The 21,534-nt window shown below is 34.9% G+C and overlaps 1 protein-coding gene across 1 annotated transcript; it reads right to left on the bottom strand.

The window, feature by feature from the left end:
- Positions 1-1,229: 1,229 nt before the first annotated feature.
- On the bottom strand, positions 1,230-21,240 carry LOC132549442 (ubiquitin carboxyl-terminal hydrolase 8-like). The gene is made up of 26 exons (XM_060213384.1): positions 21,191-21,240; positions 20,640-20,799; positions 20,081-20,225; positions 19,496-19,581; positions 18,704-18,861; positions 17,456-17,639; positions 16,161-16,323; positions 15,605-15,746; positions 13,714-14,431; positions 13,403-13,508; positions 12,884-13,102; positions 12,410-12,581; positions 11,594-11,737; positions 10,845-10,883; positions 10,373-10,544; positions 9,750-9,816; positions 9,074-9,204; positions 8,509-8,617; positions 8,031-8,135; positions 7,683-7,805; positions 7,250-7,363; positions 6,869-7,011; positions 4,539-4,668; positions 4,154-4,184; positions 3,289-3,377; positions 1,230-3,064 (listed from the first exon to the last, which is right to left on the bottom strand). The coding sequence occupies exons 2-26, from the start codon at positions 20,741-20,743 to the stop codon at positions 2,993-2,995; spliced, it is 3,666 nt and encodes a 1,221-aa protein (XP_060069367.1). The 5' UTR covers positions 20,744-20,799; positions 21,191-21,240; the 3' UTR covers positions 1,230-2,992.
- Between the last annotated feature and the right edge of the window lie 294 nt (positions 21,241-21,534).

The following is a 21,534-nucleotide window of genomic DNA, read 5'->3' as shown; positions in this document are numbered from 1 at the left end:
AAAGTTTTTAAATATACACTTACAACATTGCAAAAAACAACACTTTAGCTGTGTATTTAATGTTTGATAAGATAATTCAGCAAAGTTATAAGAAAGATGCATACTACCTTAATATAATTAATTTACCTCCTTTCTCAAGAGTTCCAACTTATGCAACCTGTAAAAATGTTGAGAATAAAAGATGTGTTTGCAAATGAAGCACCAAAGAGTTGGTCATTACACACACACACACAATGATATCACTAAATACTGTCTACACAAATCTAAATCTGGTGCTAGTTTATAGACTTTTTAAGCAAAATGTACACTTGAACATGTGCAGTGCATTCAGAATTCACAAATAATGATGAATCGCATGTACATTGGGTAATATATTACTAAAGATTTGTACAAATCACATATTGTGAATAGTAGCAAACCTTCTCAACTCTTTACAAATCGCATGATGTATAAGGTAGCATATATCCTTAACTCCTTATAAATTCATGATGTACAAGGTAGCATATATCCTTAACTCTACAAATCGCATGATGTACAAGGTAGCATATATCCTGGTACAAATCGCATATATAGCATATATCCTTAACTCTTTACAAATCACATGATGTACAAGGTAGCATATATCCTTAACTCTTTACAAATCACATGACGTATAAGGTAGCATATATCCTTAACTCTTTACAAATTGCATGATGTACAAGGTAGCATATATCCTTAACTCTTTACAAATCACATGACGTATAAGGTTGCATATATCCTTAACTCTTTACAAATCACATGATGTACAAGGTAGCATATATCCTCTTTACAAATCACATGCCCTTCATTACTCTAAAAATCAAATGACGATTCCAGTAGCATATATCCTTAAATCTGTACAAATTAATTGATGTATTAGACAACATATATCTTTTTCTCTTTACAAAATGATTGATGAATTAGGTATAATATGACTCTTCACAAATCACATGAAGTATAAAGTAACATATACCCTTAATTCTTACAAGTTAGAAACCAAATAAGATACCAAAATCTTACCTTTTCATCTCACAAGCTGTACATATATACAGAAGAAATAAATTGTATATTTTTACACTAACTGTCTAACACAAGAATCTATAATGAGATGATTTCACTTGGAGCTGTATTGTGACACAGATTTATAATTCTATGAGATCAGCACTAGTAATTACCACCAAGTAGCACTTAGAGATAATAAAAAGCTGGAAATTACTTCATAAAAAAAAAATATATATCAAAAATGGATATGATTCATGATGATTACAACCAGAAATATGAGATACACACAGAATACAATTTATGTTAAAAAGCCAGCTTAAGTTAGTAAAACATTTATTTTCTGACTAGATTAAGTTCAGGAAATTATAGGCAAATTATTTGATGATAATTTTATAGACTGAATATGTTACATACAAGGTATGAAACTTACCAAACAAGACTTCACCTGTCATACTACCTTGTCTTAAATCATATTTCTATTATTTTTCAATTTCTGTAAATATAATTGTTGCCATGGTAACAGTAATACATTTATAATCTATTGACAGTTATAAAGATAAACAAAGTGTCTGGATTAATTACATGTATAACACAATCACCATCTAATTTTAATTCTGAATACAAACTTATCACAATTTTATTTATATGAATGTACATTGTAGATCAAACAAAATTATTACCAAGGTACATGAACTTATTTACACTTATTATCAACAAGCATCCATCTCCAGAACTTAACAGCAATGATTTAAAATTTGTTTTGATCTTTGACTTTTGGGTGATTTCGGAATTCAAATCATAAGTCTAAAGGTCAAATCATATGTAAAATTGATATGTTCCTTCAAACTCTGTCAAAACTCATTTTTGTGAATTGCAGGTCTACTGAATGTCCTTATCACACAATTTTTCTCCTCTCCGTGTAATTTATGGTGAATATTGATTACAGGTAGACCAACATAAGAGAATAGTTCTATATTATTACAGGTGAATCAATATAAAAAAATGTTCCCAAATTATTACAGGTAGAGCACTGTTGGTGGGAAATGGGTAGACCAATAAAAGAGGTAGGTTCCAAATTATTAATGGTAAATCAATTTTTTTGGGGGTGATGGTCAACCAATACAGGAGAAAGTTCCATAATTATTACAGGCGAAATAGATAACACTTCAGAATCAACGTAACCTCCGAAAAGGAATATATCAGGTTCACAGTAACAGGACTGTTCGGACTACAAATTAGTTTTCCCAAATGAACAAAGAAATCTTAATGTTGAAATGTTTATAATGATTTACTAAGATGATTCCTGTTAACAATGTTGATATATACAGCATTGAAAAGTTCTCCGTGTTGAAAGACAACAAGAACAGATTTATAGGCTCTTAAAATGTACCGATGAAAAGTGCTATATGTTTAATTATATAATGCACATACCCAATAATACCATATTACTAGATCAGGTCATTAAGCCTTCTGTAATAAGCCCACTCAAACCTCTTTATAACTGAGATGAAATGTTCCTCAAATCAAAGTAGATTCCAGCTATATAAAGAGGACATGTTTCAATTTTACAAAGTGTACAGCTAATTTTCCGATAAAGAAAATCGTAAATCTGGACACCACATTACGACTATTTATAGTGGATTTTTTCAGACATAAACAATGTACAGCTAATTTTCCGATAAAGAAAATCGTAAATCTAGACACCAGATTTACAGCTACCTATATATACAATACAACCTCAGTAGTCTCTCTCAACTTTATACAACAGAACCAAGTTAATCTGAAAATCATCTCAATGAAATTGTTTTGATATTTTGTGTAAGACATCCAAGATTTTTGTCAGAAGGACATCCAGTTTCCCTATCTTTAAAAATATTTTTCTGAGCAGGTCATCCTGGTCTTTTGATGTTCTGATGTAGAATTTCACCCGTCTTGTTAGAAAAATAAATCATCAATGACATCCGTAGTTCTGTCAGAATGGTTGACGATACGTTGGAGCTGTGAAGTTCACTGTTGTATAGAATAATACAAAACCAGCTGAAGTCTGAAACAAAAACAAAAATATCTAGAAAATGTCTGTAAAACATGAAAACCCCTGCTCCCATGTATACAAGTATCATTATTTATATATATTGGCACAGACATATGTATTGTGAAATGTGAACTTTGACCCTTAAATATCAACCAACTTACTATGAGATATATAACTTAATACTGTGCTAGAAATATGAACAAAATCTCTCCTTTTTAAAACAGGACTCTGTTTACCTTGACCTCTGAACTGGACATCTCAAACACCTCATGGTCATCAAACTTGTTCCATTTCTTGGACACAGCATTCTTACAGTATGCAGTATCTGTGTGAGAAACATTCAAAACTTTCTAAAAAGGCCAGAAGAACAAATCTATCTAACAGTGTAGTATGTCCCTCCAAAGCTATTGCTGGAAATATTTAAACCTAATACTAAATCACATTCTTGTGATAAGATTGCCCCTCTGTAACAGCTAATGTTTTGGTTCCCATGGGTCCTGTAATAAGCCCATCCTCAGTAAGAAGAGATGTTTTGGTTCCCTAGGGTCCTGTAATAAGCCCATCCTCAGTAAGAAGAGATGGTTTGGTTCCCTAGGGTCCTGTAATAAGCCCATCCTCTGTGAGAATAGATGTTTGGGTTTGTCCTGTAATAAACCCATCCTCAGTTAGAAGAGAGGTTAGGGTTGTTGGGGTCCTGATATAAGCCCATCCTTGAGTAAGAAGTGATGTGTTGATTGCATTAGGTCCTGTAAAAGCTCAGTCATCTTTATGAAGTGACACTTTTTTCCTATAATAAGCCCATACCTCACTAAGAAGTGAACACCATAACTACTTACATAGAACAGAAACCATTAATTTTCCTTTTCAAACATAACTGAACATGAAGATTCAGAGCAGCTAAAAGGTAGTTGATTATTATTGTTTCAATGAATAAATTCTGAAAGAGATTTCTCATATTACAGATACTGCAGATAAGTCAAACAAAGACTTACTATGGCATCTAACAAATAATTTCAATTAATATGGGAGACAACTCTAAGAAGAAGCACAATTGTGTAAGGGAGATAACTCTAGGTAAGATATATCCTGAAGATAACTTACAATGACCACCGTCCATTGTTCCGTAGTGATTCTGAAATTAAATATGATATAATATGAGTAATATTTTGAAACAGTTTGTTAATACACATGATATGTATAAAACGTATATATAGTTCACCAGTTACTTCCCTTGGTTCCTAATGACGTGTGAAATTGCTGAAGTAGGAGATTAGATTTGGAAGAAACATTTCCTACAACAATTAATTGATTTACATGATGTAACAGAGGTGACTGGTTATTTCAAAACCTCCAAAAAGAGATATCCTTATCTGAATGGTTTAGCATGACAAGAATATACCAAGGTTATTTAACTGTTTATCTCTGAAATGACTTTAACATTACATTTACACAAAGTGTTATTAATCACAAGGTTGTGACTACTGACCGATACACCATACAGTTGGTAGTGAGAGTTGTTACTAGGTCCTCTCACGAACTTGTCCAGACTCAGATCATTTACTGGGAAATCAACAAAGGAATTGATTTTCTGCCTCCACATTCCCTCCCACACAAATCTGATAACAAAGATAGACATTGCAGGATTATCTCATTTAAATCTTATTTTCGTAGACCTCAAAGTTTTACTTTGTAAACAAAATCTCGCGCAACAAACATACAGGTAATTCTCATACCAGTCTCACGATATCAACAATAAGTCACTCCTGTTCATATCTGTATGTCTCACCTGTTCATATCTATATGTCTCACCTGTTCATATCTATATGTCCCACCTGTTCATATCTATAAGTTACACCTGTTCATATCTATATGTCTCACCTGTTCATATCTATATGTCTCACCTGTTCATATCTATAAGTTACACCTGTTCATATCTATATGTCAGACCTGTTCATATCTATAAGTTACACCTGTTCATATCTATATGTCTCACCTGTTCATATCTATATGTCCCACCTGTTCATATCTATATGTCTCACCTGTTCATATCTATATGTCTCACCTGTTCATATCTATATGTCTCACCTGTTCATATCTATATGTCTCACCTGTTCATATCTATATGTCCCACCTGTTCATATCTATATGTTTCACCTGTTCATATCTATAAGTTATGCCTGTTCATATCTATATGTCTCACCTGTTCATATCTATAAGTTATGCCCGTTCATATCTATATATCACACCTGTTCACATCTTTAATACATGCCTGTTCATATCTTTAAGTCACACCTGTTCACATCTACATGTAACACTGTTTACATCTTTAATACATGCCTGTTCTTATCTATATGTTTCACCTGTTCTTATCTATATGCCACACCTGTTCTTATCTATATGTCACACCTGTTCATATCTATATGTCACACCTGTTCTTATCTATATGTCCCACCTGTTCTTATCTATATGCCACACCTGTTCTTATCTATATGTCACACCTGTTCATATCTATATGTCACACCTGTTCATATCTATATGTCTCACCTGTTCTTATCTATATGTCTCACCTGTTCATATCTATATGTCTCACCTGTTCATATCTATATGTCACACCTGTTCATATCTATATGTCACACCTGTTCTTATCTATATGTCACACCTGTTCTTATCTATATGCCACACCTGTTCATATCTATATGTCACACCTGTTCTTATCTATAAGTCATCTATATGTCACACCTGTTCTTATCTATATGTCACACCTGTTCTTATCTATATGTCACACCTGTTCTTATCTATAAGTCACAGCTGTTCTTATCTATATGTCACACCTGTTCTTATCTATAAGTCACACCTGTTCTTATCTATATGTCACACCTGTTCTTATCTATATGTCACACCTGTTCTTATCTATATGTCCCACCTGTTCTTATCTATAAGTCACAGCTGTTCTTATCTATATGTCACCTGTTCTTATCTATATGTCACCTGTTCTTATCTATATGTCACACCTGTTCTTATCTATATGTCACACCTGTTCTTATCTATATGTCACACCTGTTCTTATCTATATGTCACACCTGTTCTTATCTATATGTCACACCTGTTCTTATCTATATGCCACACCTGTTCATATCTATATGTCACACCTGTTCTTATCTATATGTCACACCTGTTCTTATCTATATGTCACACCTGTTCTTATCTATATGTCACACCTGTTCTTATCTATATGTCACACCTGTTCTTATCTATATGCCACACCTGTTCTTATCTATATGCCACACCTGTTCTTATCTATATGCCACACCTGTTCTTATCTATATGTCACACCTGTTCTTATCTATATGTCACACCTGTTCTTATCTATATGTCACACCTGTTCTTATCTATATGTCACACCTGTTCTTATCTATATGTCACACCTGTTCTTATCTATATGTCACACCTGTTCTTATCTATATGTCTCACCTGTTCTTATCTATATGTCACACCTGTTCTTATCTATATGTCACACCTGTTCTTATCTATATGTCACACCTGTTCTTATCTATATGTCACACCTGTTCTTATCTATATGTCACACCTGTTCTTATCTATATGTCACACCTGTTCTTATCTATATGTCACACCTGTTCTTATCTATATGTCACACCTGTTCCTATCTATATGTCACACCTGTTCTTATCTATATGTCACACCTGTTCTTATCTATATGTCACACCTGTTCTTATCTATATGTCACACCTGTTCTTATCTATATGTCACAGCTGTTCTTATCTATAAGTCACAGTTGTTCACATCTATAACTTATACCTGTTTAGAGCTATTATCAGGAGCGGCGGAAGTTTCCATATATCAATTTTTTTCTCTGCATCTCTCTCTACACGACAATTTGGACACTTCCAACGAGAACTGCCGGTCATTTTCTCTGCCTTCACAAACTCTTGTAGGCAGTCCTGTAGAACACAAAACCATGTCTGTAATTATTGCATGTGTGTTTTTGTTGTTTATGTGTAGTGCAAATTTCTTATCCAGAAAAGAATCTTTATTACCTAAACATTTTGACATCTGGACGTCTTAAGTTTTGAAATCTTTGATGTGGAAAAATAAAATTGCAATTTTTCGTCTTTGGAAAATGGTTTTACTTAAAGTCAATACTTCGAAATTCTTCTAGTGTAAGGTTATCCATTTTACCTGCAGACTACAGCGAGATCCAGAAGGAATTGGCAGAGAAAGGTACATAAAAACCTCAAATGTCACGGACCTGTGTCTACAGGTAAGGCACATTAGGGTCGACCGCAACATACCCTGGTTAAATGGGAAAATTTGGAAATCTATATAAGTATTTCCTAAATATTATAACGAAAGTATATCATAATTTGTTTTCACAAGGACCAATAACTCTACAATGTTTATTGGAGCTTTATTATGTATTCAGATGATTGGATCTATGACACTGAATAATTATCGTACATATAATCTCCTTCTCATTTAATTCATAAAAAAAATTAATTGTTTCATAAGATTCTGAAGGGAGCCAATCTTCAGTGAACATGTCAGTTTACCACCTCTATGTTATTTTTCTATATCGTATTTCAACTCCGATAGATAACAGCTTCAAACTTACCTGAAACAGGTCGACAATGATGGACTGATAGATTAGGCAATGACGTCGCCACGCCAACTCAGCTGCCTGAATGTCTGGTAGTTTATCACTATCAGAGTCAGGTAGCTTTGGCTTAACCTTCACCTGTAACATAGAGGTCAAGGAAGAGATATTTAATATATCTAGGAGAGGTCAAAGGTAAAGAAAAAGTAAAACATGATGAAGAGATTATTTTGAGGTCACTATTGGGGTCATAGTTGATGGTGGGGTCATTGTAGGTCAGCAGTGAGATAAATATTTATAGAAAACATTGTTAAAGGGCAACAAAACCAGACCCAGTAATATGGTTAGGTTACTGTAGATACTTACTTTGTTGAGTCCTTCATTGAGACCATCCATAACAAAAGTCAGGAATTCCTGGGAATCTTGTTGGTCATATCCCGCAAACATCGGCTGATATTTTCCCACAATGTACTGTAACATAACATACACCAACAATCATATTCTAACAGAATATTTTCAGAGTGAAACATGTTAACATAACCATCAGAGAATGTAGGTTAACAGTTTATCATTGTCCAGCTGTAAGCCCTTTTCCTTTCTATTCTCAGACAAAACAGGGCTGATAAAAAAGTACAGGATATTAATACAATGGTGGGTACAATCAGTTTTTAATTTTCAAATTGTTACAATGGTCAATACACTATAGAAATACTTAACTGTATTTTTTCACGAGTACTTAATCAGGTCAGGGTGTGGTCTTATCACAGGACAATGAACAGTATCTATTTGTAATAAACAGCAATAGATTCTTACCAAGCATGTGCGTATAGCTAGATTTACTTACCTTAAAGTCACGAGGTGTGATGTTTCTGTACTGTCCACTCCATAATGCCTTCACGATCACCACAAACTCATCTACAACTTGGTAACCTGAGCTGTCTGGTCCAGTATCTCTATAATATATATAGGTCACAATCACCACAAACTCATCTATGACCTGGTCACTGGTACAGTTTCTATATAATATATATAGGTCACAATCACCGTAAACTTATCTATGACCTGGTGACTGGTCCAGTATCTCTATAATATATATAGGTCACAATCACCACAAACTTATCTATGACCTGGTGACTGGTCCAGTATCTCTATAATATATATAGGTCACAATCACCACAAACTTATTTCTGACCTGGTCACTGGTCCAGTATCTCTATAATATATATAGGTCACAATCACCACAAACTTATCTATGACCTGGTCACTGGTCCAGTATCTCTATAATATATATAGGTCACAATCACCACAAAGTTATCTAATAATTAGTAACCGGAGCTGTTTAGTCCAGTGTCCCTATAATATATAATAATGATAAAATGTTGACTTGTTGTGAGTTTTGTTCCAGGTACCTGTTGATATCGTATAGGTAACGGTCAGTCAGGAAGTACTGGACTAACGGAGCACAGTTATTAAGACATTGTATGATGGAGTTCATGTAACACGTGTTACCGAGGTTCCTAAGTCCAGTTAAAGCTGAGCCCTGAAACAGTCACAAATGTTTAAATAATTTAACAAGTCATCATATTTATTATACATGAAGTTGTACACACAAAAACATAATCTTATGACTCAAATTAGGTTATAGATCTATGAAGTAGAGTTCACAAAGGGACATTACAACTTGTTCTGTTGATTCATAAACATCTAGTACACCGGCCATTATTAATACAAATTGGTCATTTATCTGATAATGGTGATAGTGTCATATACTTCTGTTCTATAAATATGCCAGCTTATACCAAGCAGATCACAGTTTCATTGACATTCTTATTGATGTACCTTCTCAATCTTTATTCAACAGCCAATGAAAAATGACGTTATGTTTTGTAACACTGTTTTATATTAGCTGTTCTTAGAATGTTCATAAAACCAGGAGCAACTAAATCAGTACACTTCTTCATCTTCTGTTAAATAAATTTCAGACTCGATAATTTTTCAGAAAACTGGATTGATAATATCCTGAAAATGCTACAGATGATTTCCTTGATGAGGTAAAATTTGATCGTAATACCCAGGTATACCTACCACATTACCGTAGGTTGGGTTCAGGTTACGTGGACGTGTACTTGCTGGCTGTGGTCGAGGTTCAACCCTGTAACAAATAGCTAGCACAGGTAACATAACCAACATACCACAGGTAACATAACATAACCAACAATACACAGGTAACATAACCAACAATACACAGGTAACATAACCAACAAACCACAGGTAACAACATAACCAACAATACACAGGTAACATAACACAACCAACAATACACAGGTAACATAACCAACAAACCACAGGTAACAACATAACCAACAATACACAGGTAACATAACCAACAATACACAGGTAACATAAGAAAAGTCTTTTCCAAAACCAGCACTGCCATGTTATAACTTTGCCCAATTTAATAATAATTCATTACTTTGAACAAAAGTTGTTTGCAGATATGGAGAAAAAAAGTAAGGTTGACAATAAGATATACTGATGACCTCTAACCCATGACCTAAAGGTCATGTGATAAAAATGGCCAGATGCCTATCCTACCAGGCCAACATGTCTCTGATTAAAACATATCAAAGTAAAATGATAATTACAAAAAATATCCTTTTGTGACCAATACCTGAAAATCATTTTCCACAAGAGTTATGTGCCCTTACCTTTGAGAAGGTTTTTTGGTTCTGTCAACAGAGGGCAGATTAGGTTTGATGTGTCCGTCGTCCTCCATGAGTTTACTAATATCCGGTGAGGAGAAGGATCGCTTCAGTCCTCCAGATCTACCTTGCTCCGACTCATCCTTCAACTTTGTCTTGTATACCTCCCTCTGTGGAGCTGTTTGACATTTCCACAAACATTTTATTCTGTATCATGTGACATTTTTCATTGTGACTTTGTAATTCCTGACATGACTCTCGAAGGTTATTTGCACATTTATTGATTGATGTTGGTTTGCCTTCTGACTCAAAATTGATTAAATTCTAAACAAGTAATGAAATTTGAAAGATCACATATTTAAACTCTTTTCTAAATTTCTAGATACTTTATCTTACTGATTGCCTTTGTGGAAAAGAAGTTGCACTTGTATTATGATTGAATTTATGTTTTGTTAACACGGGGATTTACACTACTTACTTCTCAGTGGATCTTGTATACCAGTGTCTTTTCTTAATTCTGTCAACACACATTAAATATTACTTTACTGTGTTTATACAAAACACCTATAAATACTACCTCTGACTTGCAGTCAGGGGTTGGCTTGCTACCGCTAAATGAACTTATATTTACTAGCTGTTTTATAGAGCAACAAGCTAGACATGGGTAGCCTTGTTACCAAATATGGAGTTATTTCTGTGACAGATATGATAATTTTTTCATATATGTATCTATCAGCATAAGCAAAGATATGTTTAAATACCCAAAATTAGAATTTTGAAATTTTGAAACATATTTTTAACAAGAGTGCTGTGGACACAATAAACGCCAACACAAAATATAAAAATCAAGAAAAACCGTAAAATCACCACTTCCAGCATAGCTACCCATTGTAGTAGTGACATTGAGCAAGTTTCATGAAAATCATGATTATTTTTGGAGGAGTTGCATTCAAAAGGCTCCACTATGAGCAAGCTACAGATACAAAGTTGAAAATGACATAAATCTTACAAAAATCAACGAACTAAGGAATCACCCCTTCATGCACATCTACCCATTGTAGTAGTGACATTGAGCAAGTTTCGTGAAAATCTGATGATTAGTTTAGGAGGAGTTGCGTTCACAAGAAATGGACGTATGGACGGACCTACGTACAGACGGACAGAGAAGATGACGCCAATATACGACCGCCTCCAGCGGCGTATAAAAACATATACTGAATTTTGTACCTGGTTGAAAGATCATTGGGGGTTCCCACTGAGTGCGACTATTCCTGTGATCCACGTAGAAGTAACGACCTGTCTTGTTATCTCGCTGTTTTTCCCAACCTTCTGGTAAGTTTGGTGATGGAATTGTTCTCACTTGAGGTTTATCTAGAATAAAACCAGTGAAATCAGTTGTATTAGTAACCTTGTCACTTGAGACTTATTTAGGGTAGGGCTTATAATCCAATCCTTTTCAGTCCTTTTAACCAAAAATCTTTTGAAATCATCTAAGTATATCCTTATTTGTGTGATTCTCTGTGTGACTCATGCTGTTTCCTAGACGGATCTGATGGCAGATTAAAACCATTGGCTGTTTTTATTATTCAACTAATATTCATTTCAGTCATAAAAACATGTTTAAGATGGTGAACTGTTTGCTATGTTTCTTGTCCTGTAAACAGCACGGATCATTTGAGGCAGAGGTAAAGAGTTTTGCACAATGACACAACCACAACAACCCAGACTGGTCTGTTTCTCACCTTCCAGAGAAACAAAAACAACCATGAATATAAAAGATTGATTTACACACTTCAGGTCTTCACCAGAGGTTGTATAGACCCCTGCTTTACTGACTAGGAATATAGAGTGAAATTTTCCTAAGGCATTATAATGTAACCGTTCAGTAATTAGTTTGTAAAAAAAAAGCTACTTAATAAATGATTTGCTTACATCATAGCCACAAGCCTTCATTATGTCTGCACTGAGAAGAAATTAATGTAGTAGCTTTCTTAAATCAATTTCTTAAAAATAACATAATAATGACTTATTCCTGAATTGTACCATTTAGTCGTTTCATTTTATCCTGAGCGAGTCGTAGAGCCATGTCAGCGCGGGATTTTTCCTCCTGAATTTTTCTTTCTTTCTCCTCTCTCTCTTTCTCTTGTTTAGCTCTTTCTAATACATTTCTTTCCTCTTTCTGTCTTTGCTGCTCCTCCTGCTGCCGTTTTCGGGCCTGTACAAAATTTAAAGTAAATACAACTTTCTGATATGAAGTTTACCCAAAATTTATTACACTTTTGATTAGTTCAATATGAACTTTATATCATTACTTCAATGTTACACTGTAAATAAAACTGATTTGGACCATCAGCCCAACACAAAATGGTGGAAATCATCTCTAAAGACAAAATGACAGAGAAATACATAAAATCACTATAATTTCAGAGTATAAGGAGAAATGAAGAATGCCAGATCACTTTTCTTGGCAGAGTCATAAAAAGGTTAGGAAGAGTTCTTCAAAGGGAAGTAACTCACATCAATTTGTGCCTGAGCCTCACGCTCTTTCCGTTCCTGGTCCCGTCGTCTGGCCTCTTCTGTTGCTTTTTCTCTTGCTTCTTTATCCCTTTGTTCAGCTAATTTTTTTCTTTCGTTCTCCTGTCTGAGTTTCTCTGCCCTCTCTGATGCCTCCCGTAGTTTCTGTTGGTTTTCCTCCTCAATCTGGTTAGCCTGGTGGTGGGCACTGCTGACAGCATCCTGTAGTCAAAGTTATATGATATATTTCGACTGTCAGCCATTTAATTCTGAGAATATTTAATGTGTCTTTGATTCAGTAAGAAATACAATTATACACTTTCAATGTTGTCTTCTCTTAGGTTTGTTGACTTTCTACAAAATCTTTTTTTCAAAATACCTTCTGATTTCAAAAGGAATATCATGTTATAAATTCAACTGATATACAAATAACTTTAATATATATACATATTCTTGGGAATATTTAATTCAGTTCAGTTTACAAATAATTCTAATATCATATATTAAGAGGATATTTTTCACCTGTCCTGCTTCCTTCTTCTTTCTCTCTTGTCGTAATCTCATCACAGCCTCCATACGCTGTTGTTTGTCCTCTTCCTCTTGTTGCACGCGGGCCAACTCTACTTTCCTGTGTGGACAACAAAGCACTTCAGGATGTATTTTTATATAACGTTAGTGGAAGAGACTTAAGGCTGTATGTTACATTACTGAAACAGACTGGAGGCTACATGACACCTTTATAACAAAACAGTACTATCTGTACTATTACTGTAGTTATATTAGCAGTTATAATAAATGAAAAAAAAAATGACAAGACAAACACAACATTTTACCTTGCCTCCTCCTCTTGGTACTTCCTTTCCTCCTCCCGAAGGCCAGCCGTTGTCTCCTTTCTAATGTCCTCTTCTAGTTTCTTTTTCTTTCTCAGCAGATCTGCCAAATCTTTTGCCTGTACGGCTTTCATTTGTTCCATGTTTAAAATCTGATTTTCTTCATGCTTTAATTTTTCAATTCTGCTTTCTCTTTCTTTAGCAATTCTCTCCTTCTCCTTTTGAAAACTTGCCAACTCTTCAGCTTTCTGCTGACGAATGTGCTCCAATTCTGCTTTTTCCTTTTCTAATTCCTCAGAATACTTTGATAATGCTGAGTTTGATTTACTTTCTAAGCTAACACTATCATCTGCTGTGATTTTGCTAGATTCTGGTACTGCATTTGACCTTTCTGACCCATTTAATGACCTTGATGGAGAAGCCAAACTAGACATGGAGGGATACAAATCTGAACTTTCCTTTGATGTAACAGATGTTGTTATTGGTCGGTTCTGTGGTGCATTTTGATTGGTTCCTGGCTTTGGTTTGGTGGACCTGTCAATTCTTGGCATCATTCTACCCATATCACCATTAACCTGAGGCAGCTGTTTTATGGCCTCTGATTGGTCTGTCATTCCTTGTGAAAATTGTAACAAAGAATTTGACAGGTCTGGTGAATTTTCTGTTTTTTTAGGGTTTAGAATGTCATCCACATTTATATCATCAGGATAGTCAAAATCCACTGAAACAGAAACCATTTAAGTTTTGAAGTCAAGTTTTAAGCCATCAAGGTTTAAGAAATACTTCCCTCAGGGAGCTGATGATATTGTTGATACCGAGGAATGTCTGATGTGAGGGAAACACACAAGATTTTAGATCAACTGTATTTCATAATAATAGAGTTTGCAAATGAATTATACACAGAAAATCCTTGATTTTACTGATTCATTTCAAAAAAATGTAAAATAGCAAATATCAAATTCGAGAGGCTTGGGTGCTTTCACAGATTGTCAGAGATACAGGGCCTGATATTACGTATGGTTTGCTAAACAATCTCTCCATTGATGTCTGTACTATTGAATATCAACAAAGGCCCTAGCATGCTGACCAGGTTATTGTAGCCCCATATCATTTCTCCCTGTTACAAAAAGCCATTTATATCGTAAACAAGCATGATGGTCATTCTAGAATTTGACCTATGACCTGATTACCTATCAATCCAAGAATGCAAAAGGATATTGCAAATTTCCACTATAGGCTCGAGGTAACCGCGGAAGTCCAGAAGATATTATTGTGATTCATATTAAAAGGTATGATTAATTAAATTCATGATGTCGTTTTTATCTAATCATCCTGTAAATGATTGCAAATGATGGTTGTAGACAATCTGTTTCAGTCACAAACACATGACCAACAGGTACTCGTAAAAGAACTCATTACCGTCTGGTATTAGCATATTAGCAAACTGCCTGTTTTTTTTTCGTCCTGCCAATTTTTCAAAATCCACATATAAGCCACACTGGTATATAAGCCACACCACCAAATCACAAGGGAAAAAAGTGTTACTTATAATCCGGAAAATACAATACTTATACTAGAAAGTTAATGATATTGTTGGTACTGAGGTGTGTTTGATGTGAGGGCTTGTAATACACACCAGATTTCAGATATACTTACACGAGGGTGCTGATGATATTGTTGGTGCTGCGGAGTGTTTGATGTGAGGGCTTGTAATACACACCAGATTTCAGATATACTTACACGAGGGTGCTGATGATATGTTTGATTGTCACACCAGATTTCAGGTACACCAGATTTCAGATATACTTACACGAGGGTGCTGATGATATTGTTGGTGCTGCGGAGTGTTTGATGTGAGGGCTTGTGATACACACCAGATTTCAGATATACTTACACGAGGGTGCTGATGATATTGTCGGTACTGAGGAGTGTTTGATGTGGGGGTTTGTTGTCAACTGTGGGTAATGGTAGAGCCATTGGTCATATCCACCCTCCAGGATGACCGGCTCACTCCGAATTATCACTGTTGAGTCGTACTATAAACAAAGACAGTTACCACCACAGTTATATAATGAGCAATCTCTAAAGTCATTTTCCACCCTTTGTGATGGATCTAAGATGATAGATATTTATATACAGTGAGAATGTTTCACAAATAAGCTCCCTCCATACTTCTGGGTAACATTTTTCATCGTGGGAGGGAGTTTGTAATGGTAACAAACAACACCACTGAACATATACAGAACATTTTTCAGTGTCTTTAAGGTAATCACTGTATAGACCAGGTTAATTTAAACATAACATCTTTGAGTATTGTCAAAGTCATCAGTACAGTAACTTTACCTTATATAGAGTATCTTTCATTGACCTGAAGGTTGTCTCTATCGTGACCTTTACCATATACAGAACACCTATCAACGATCTCAAGGACATCACTATGGTGACCTTACCTTAAACAGAGCATCTTTGAGCGTTCTTAAAGTCGTTCCTATGGTGACCTTGTCCAGAGTAGATGACCAATCAACCAACACAATATGATTCAGATGACCTCTTCGTTGCCATAGTGATTTTGAGTCTTCTGGTAGGGCCTTCTCAATCACAGTCACAGTAGTCCTGTAATTCATATAAGACATCACATTACTTTGTTGTTTTCAAAATCACTGAAAAGATATAAATTTGCTTTGTGGTCTTTTTTGTTTCTTTTAAGTGAGATCAATCTTTGTTCCCCTAACGCTCATCCTCGATATGCAAAGGTTTACACTCACTATCAATCTCTGCGCTATGGAACATTTCAAAGCAATGCTGAAGGTTCCATGTTCAACATTAGGTGTTGCTCCTTTAGAATTTTCAAATTTGGTCAGTCTTTTTTCTCCTGAAACTTACTTAAGACCAATCTTCTTTACTTTGCTTGTGTCTTCAATTTTGTTGTAACCACTGGCGAATGGAGGATGTCCAATATTGTAAATTATTATATCTAAATCACAAGAGGTGACAATATTTGCAATATATGTGAGCCATGGTTACAGAAGTGCAAACACCTACATGTCCACACACAAACTGACAGTCAACAGAAATTTACAAAAATAACAAGGGTTAACATTAACACCATGGAGACATTATATCTTACCCTTGAGACACTATCTCCTACCTTGTTGACACTATCTCTTTCACTGGAGACACCTTCTGTTACGGTGGAGACACAAATCCTTACCCTAGAGACACATTCTCTTACCCTGGAGACACTATATCTTACCCTAAAGACACTATGTCTTACCCTGAGGACACTGTCTCTTACCCTGCAGACACTATCACTTACCCTAGAGACACCTTCTCTTACCCTGAAGACACTATATCTTACCCTAGAGACACTATGTCTTACCCTGAAGACATAATCTCTTACCCTGCCTACCCTAGATATAATATGTCTTACCCTGGAGACACTATATCTTACCCTAGATATAATATGTCTTACCCTGCAGACACTATATCTTACCCTGGAGACACTATCGCTTACCCTTGAAACACTTTTTCTCACCCTAGAGACACTATGTCTTGCCCCAGAGACACTGTCTCTTACCCTGCATACACTATATCTTACCTTAGAGATACTATATCTTACCCTGCAGACACTATATCTTACCCTGAAGACACTATATCTTACCCTAGATACACCTTATCTTACCCTCAGGTTGTTATCTCTTACCCTGGAGACACCATCTACTTCCCTTGGGATGCTATTTCTTACCCTGGGGAAACTATCTCAGCAGGAACACTGATACAGGTTCGGTGTCGTATGTGTGACTCCTCATACTCTGCTGTTGGCCGTACATCCATGATGGCCATTTGCTCATCTGTCTCATTTAACAAGGAAAACAACTGGACTGGAGTTATCTGCCCCTGTGGCTGGGTTGGCGGTGCTGCTTCAGGTTCTAAGGTAAAAATTATAAATAAGAAACTTTAAATATGTTCCATAAATATGTTTGCCATTATGAAAGTGAAGGAAGGCTCAAACTTGTTCACATCAGACTGAGAATTGTTAGATGGAAGGTGAGGGTGTGACCACTGTGCATCACAAAGCACTGACTTTGTAGTAAACATCAGTACTAATTTATCTACTTTAGTTTATCTTCTGATACAGGACCTTACCCTCTTCACTGGACTTGAAAACCATATATGTATATATATACATAGTGCACAAAGTGTAATATAGCATCACTACACCCATTACACCTGCATGTTAGTTCTGTAATTATACAGGGTTTCTTGGTTGATCCAATATTCATCCTGTCTGGTTTTCAAAAAAGTTATTGGCATTGATTTAAACTGTTTTGGGAGGTTACATTCCAAACCTTAACAACATTTGAAGACAAAAAATATATGATAACAACATAGCTCCCTTGTTGATGATATGTTTCATGTAACTACAAATTTACCCATTTCCATATATAAAAAATATGGCTCAGCATTTTGTTTATGGTTAATATTTAAAGTTTAACTGATTAATGATCAACTGCCCATTTACATTTGTTATTCAGTAACACTTAAAAAAAATGGATAAAAACTTGAGCATTTTAGGGTGTTGTGCCAACTCCAGGGCGACTACATTAGCCACCAGATTCTTCAAACAGCGAGTTTAATATGTCTGACTGGCATGGGTACATCTTGAAAAAAGAATAATACCAGTTCCTCGCCAATGACATTTATCCCATCACATCTTTAGAAAATTTTTACATTCTTCTATCATTGATGATGCTTTCTTGTATGTGTTAACGAGCATAGCATTAGAGACATTGGTTCTGAAGGAATGAAGAGTTAGATAAAAAGTCGACTTTTCTTCACGGTTCCTTTATCTAGATTTAATTTCTCAATTAGGGGGAGGTACGTTTCTTTCCATTTCAGCTAATCACTATTGTGATTTCGTAAGTGTTCAGTAGTAGGTAGGATAAAGACTGTAATTTCTATGGTCACATTTCAATTCTTCAGTAGTGATTACCTGGGGTGGATTCTTTTGACAGAGATTTTTTTGTGTCTTCATCAGACCTTATTTCAGCTTCTACATCTGAATGTTCATCACTTTTCTTCTCTTCAGATGCAGACTCCTCCAGTGAGGAAAGTTTTTTGGCAATTTCCTGAGCCTCAGAAAAGTCATATCTGTATTGGAAAATTAATAGTTTTTTTGGTATAAAATGGCAGGTTAATAAAAAGATTGTAAAAAGCCAATAAAACCTATAATCCAGCTTAAACACACAAGGTTACATACTGTGCTGGGACCCAATGTTGATATTACCCAAATTATTCTGACATTCTATCAACTTTTCGTATTGGTCTGGAGTTGATAAACATCAGAAAAACGGGCCTTCCATCAGTTCGTGGCATGTGGAAATGACAATTGCCTTCTAAAGCTATTTTTTGAATGATGACCAAAACACAGGTCACTTATTTCATTCACTTTTGATAGTTCTGATGTTCATCTACTCCAAACCAAGATAAAGAAGTTGATACACTTCAGAGTAATTCAGACTGAAGTTGATGTAAATTCAGGTTTTTGAGATAAAGTGCCTAAGTCACAGAGTCTGCCTTACAGAGTTGGTAAGTACAAGTTTTATCAATGAAATGGGACAGAAGAAACATTACATCTAAATGAAAGTGTGTGTCTTAATTTATGAAAATAAAGAAAGTCCTAGTTTTTTGGAATTTTTTTTTTTACCATGGTTCAGTCAGAGTGTCAAATTCTATTATTTTAAAGCAATTAATATTTTGTGAGTACGTAATTTGAATATTTTACCTGTTTTTGAGACTTTTAGAGAGGGTCTCTGCTTTATCCAAACACTTCATAACATTCTTCTGTCCGATCAGTTTGTCATAAAATTCCTAAAAATGAAAACATTTTGACATAAACAAAATGTCACCCAAGTAGAATAAACCTCTAACCTAGACATGTAAACTCTTGACCTTGAACATCAGTCATTTTTGTAGGAGTCTTTCAGGTGAGTTCAGACCACCATTTTCAAAAATTTTGATGAGTTCCATTATTAAGCGATTTAGCGTTTCCTTAAAATCTTTGTACATGTTTTCCTTGTAAGTTCCACAAGGAAAATCATGGGACCAGGACTCAAATATTGCAGTCACAAAAGTCACTGAACATCTGAACTATAAACCATATTTGCTATGAATTTATAGGTTGCATCAAAGTTAAAAAAAAAAAGAAATTTGTTTGGCCTGAAATAATTGTTCTAGGTCTTTCCCTCTAAATCTTTAAGGATTGGTAAATGAAAAGGATATTTTCATTTGGTAGCATTTCATAAACAAAGAACAAGGTCTTCGTTTTTAAAAGTACTTGACCTTTATAAATAGTCACATGCCAATTTACCTTCTGTTTGCGATATTCTGGCATTTTCTTGACTGCTGTGATGATGTGGAAGAACCTCATAAAGAGAACATAAGCCTTCTCCTCATCTCCCAACATGTCACTTTCTTCTGCACCTTTCAGCATTGTGTCTGATGTTTTTATCAACCTGTTTGCCAATTTAAGAAAAATTAATTGGAAACAGGGTCTTGAAAGGAATGAGTGAAATTTCTTTCATATGAACACTTGTGTCTTGTTTAAATAGCTTTCTAAATTTTCAAAGCGTGTAAACAAAAGACTGCATCAATTTATATTCTACACTGAGTGGCCTTCTGCCACTTATGAAATTCAGCTACTCCAAATTCTGGCCGAAAATACCTGTTTTCTTTCAGAAAGAATCTTCCTGTGATTCTTTTTTTAAAATCATGTTGTAATTTCAAACGAAGATGGATGTGGTATTCCTTCGTAATTACAATTTTGAATTGTTACCAAGCACCTGTTCGTAGATATCATTTACATATTATCTGCTTAGATTTATGGACAGTTTACATGGTATGATTCAGAGATGTTACCACAAGCTTACAGTTTTGGATTGTTTCCGAGCTTCTGTTTGGATATTTCCACCAATTTGTTGAGATCTGACATAGACTTGGCCATGTAAGTATCCTTTAATGTTCTCCCAGGCATCTTTTTTGGTCAGTATATCTAAGTTGAGTGAACTTGCATATAATTCTTACAATTACCTGTAAAGTAAGGAGATATTACAAAAATTATAATAATTGGCATGTTTAGCCAAAATAAAATGTGGTTTGATAATGTTGTTTTTCTCAGTCCTTTCTAACTAACTTACAATCTCATAGTAAACACCGTGTCACTTGGCTAAAAGAAGGATTATGCTTGTCGAGAATAAATAGATAGCCTATAAACTCATTTCTACAACTAGCAACTTTTTCCTTATATGAATTCGTAGGAATAACAACCATGATGATGTGAAAGCACTACTTGCTAACTGAATATCAGTAGAGACAATAATAAGAAATAAGTTAAGTGTCAGCGACTTTCAATGAATGGGGACGTAATTACTGAAATAGCAATCGACAGGAGAAGATGAAAGAATTTTCACAAATAACGTACACGATAATAAACTTATGATATCAATAGAGTCCTTGCGCGATGTTTGTACGCTTCCATTGTGTTTAAAATGCAATATGATCTGTCACATTTCATCAAATTATTCTGTTTACAAGTCTCAAGACACACTTCCTGTTCTTTTCAGCTGGTTAGTACAAATTACGAAATATATCACAATTATAAAATGGTAACTTTTGTTTAAATATAAATTATCTCATCAAAGTAATACATACTCCCAATAACTATATATAATGTAAATTGATTTTCCGGGGACAATAATTTTATATTTGAAGACAATAATTTTATATTTGAAGTCCATCCTCATGTCACTGCAGTTTCGTTTTAAT

Source organism: Ylistrum balloti, unplaced genomic scaffold (genome assembly GCF_031769215.1).
Source record: "Ylistrum balloti isolate Yb309-2 unplaced genomic scaffold, AGI_CSIRO_Ybal_v1 Utg370058, whole genome shotgun sequence".
NCBI classification, from domain to species: domain Eukaryota; kingdom Metazoa; phylum Mollusca; class Bivalvia; order Pectinida; family Pectinidae; genus Ylistrum; species Ylistrum balloti.
The sequence above is the reverse complement of the archived record's forward strand: the minus strand, read 5'-3'. Positions and strand labels throughout refer to the sequence as shown.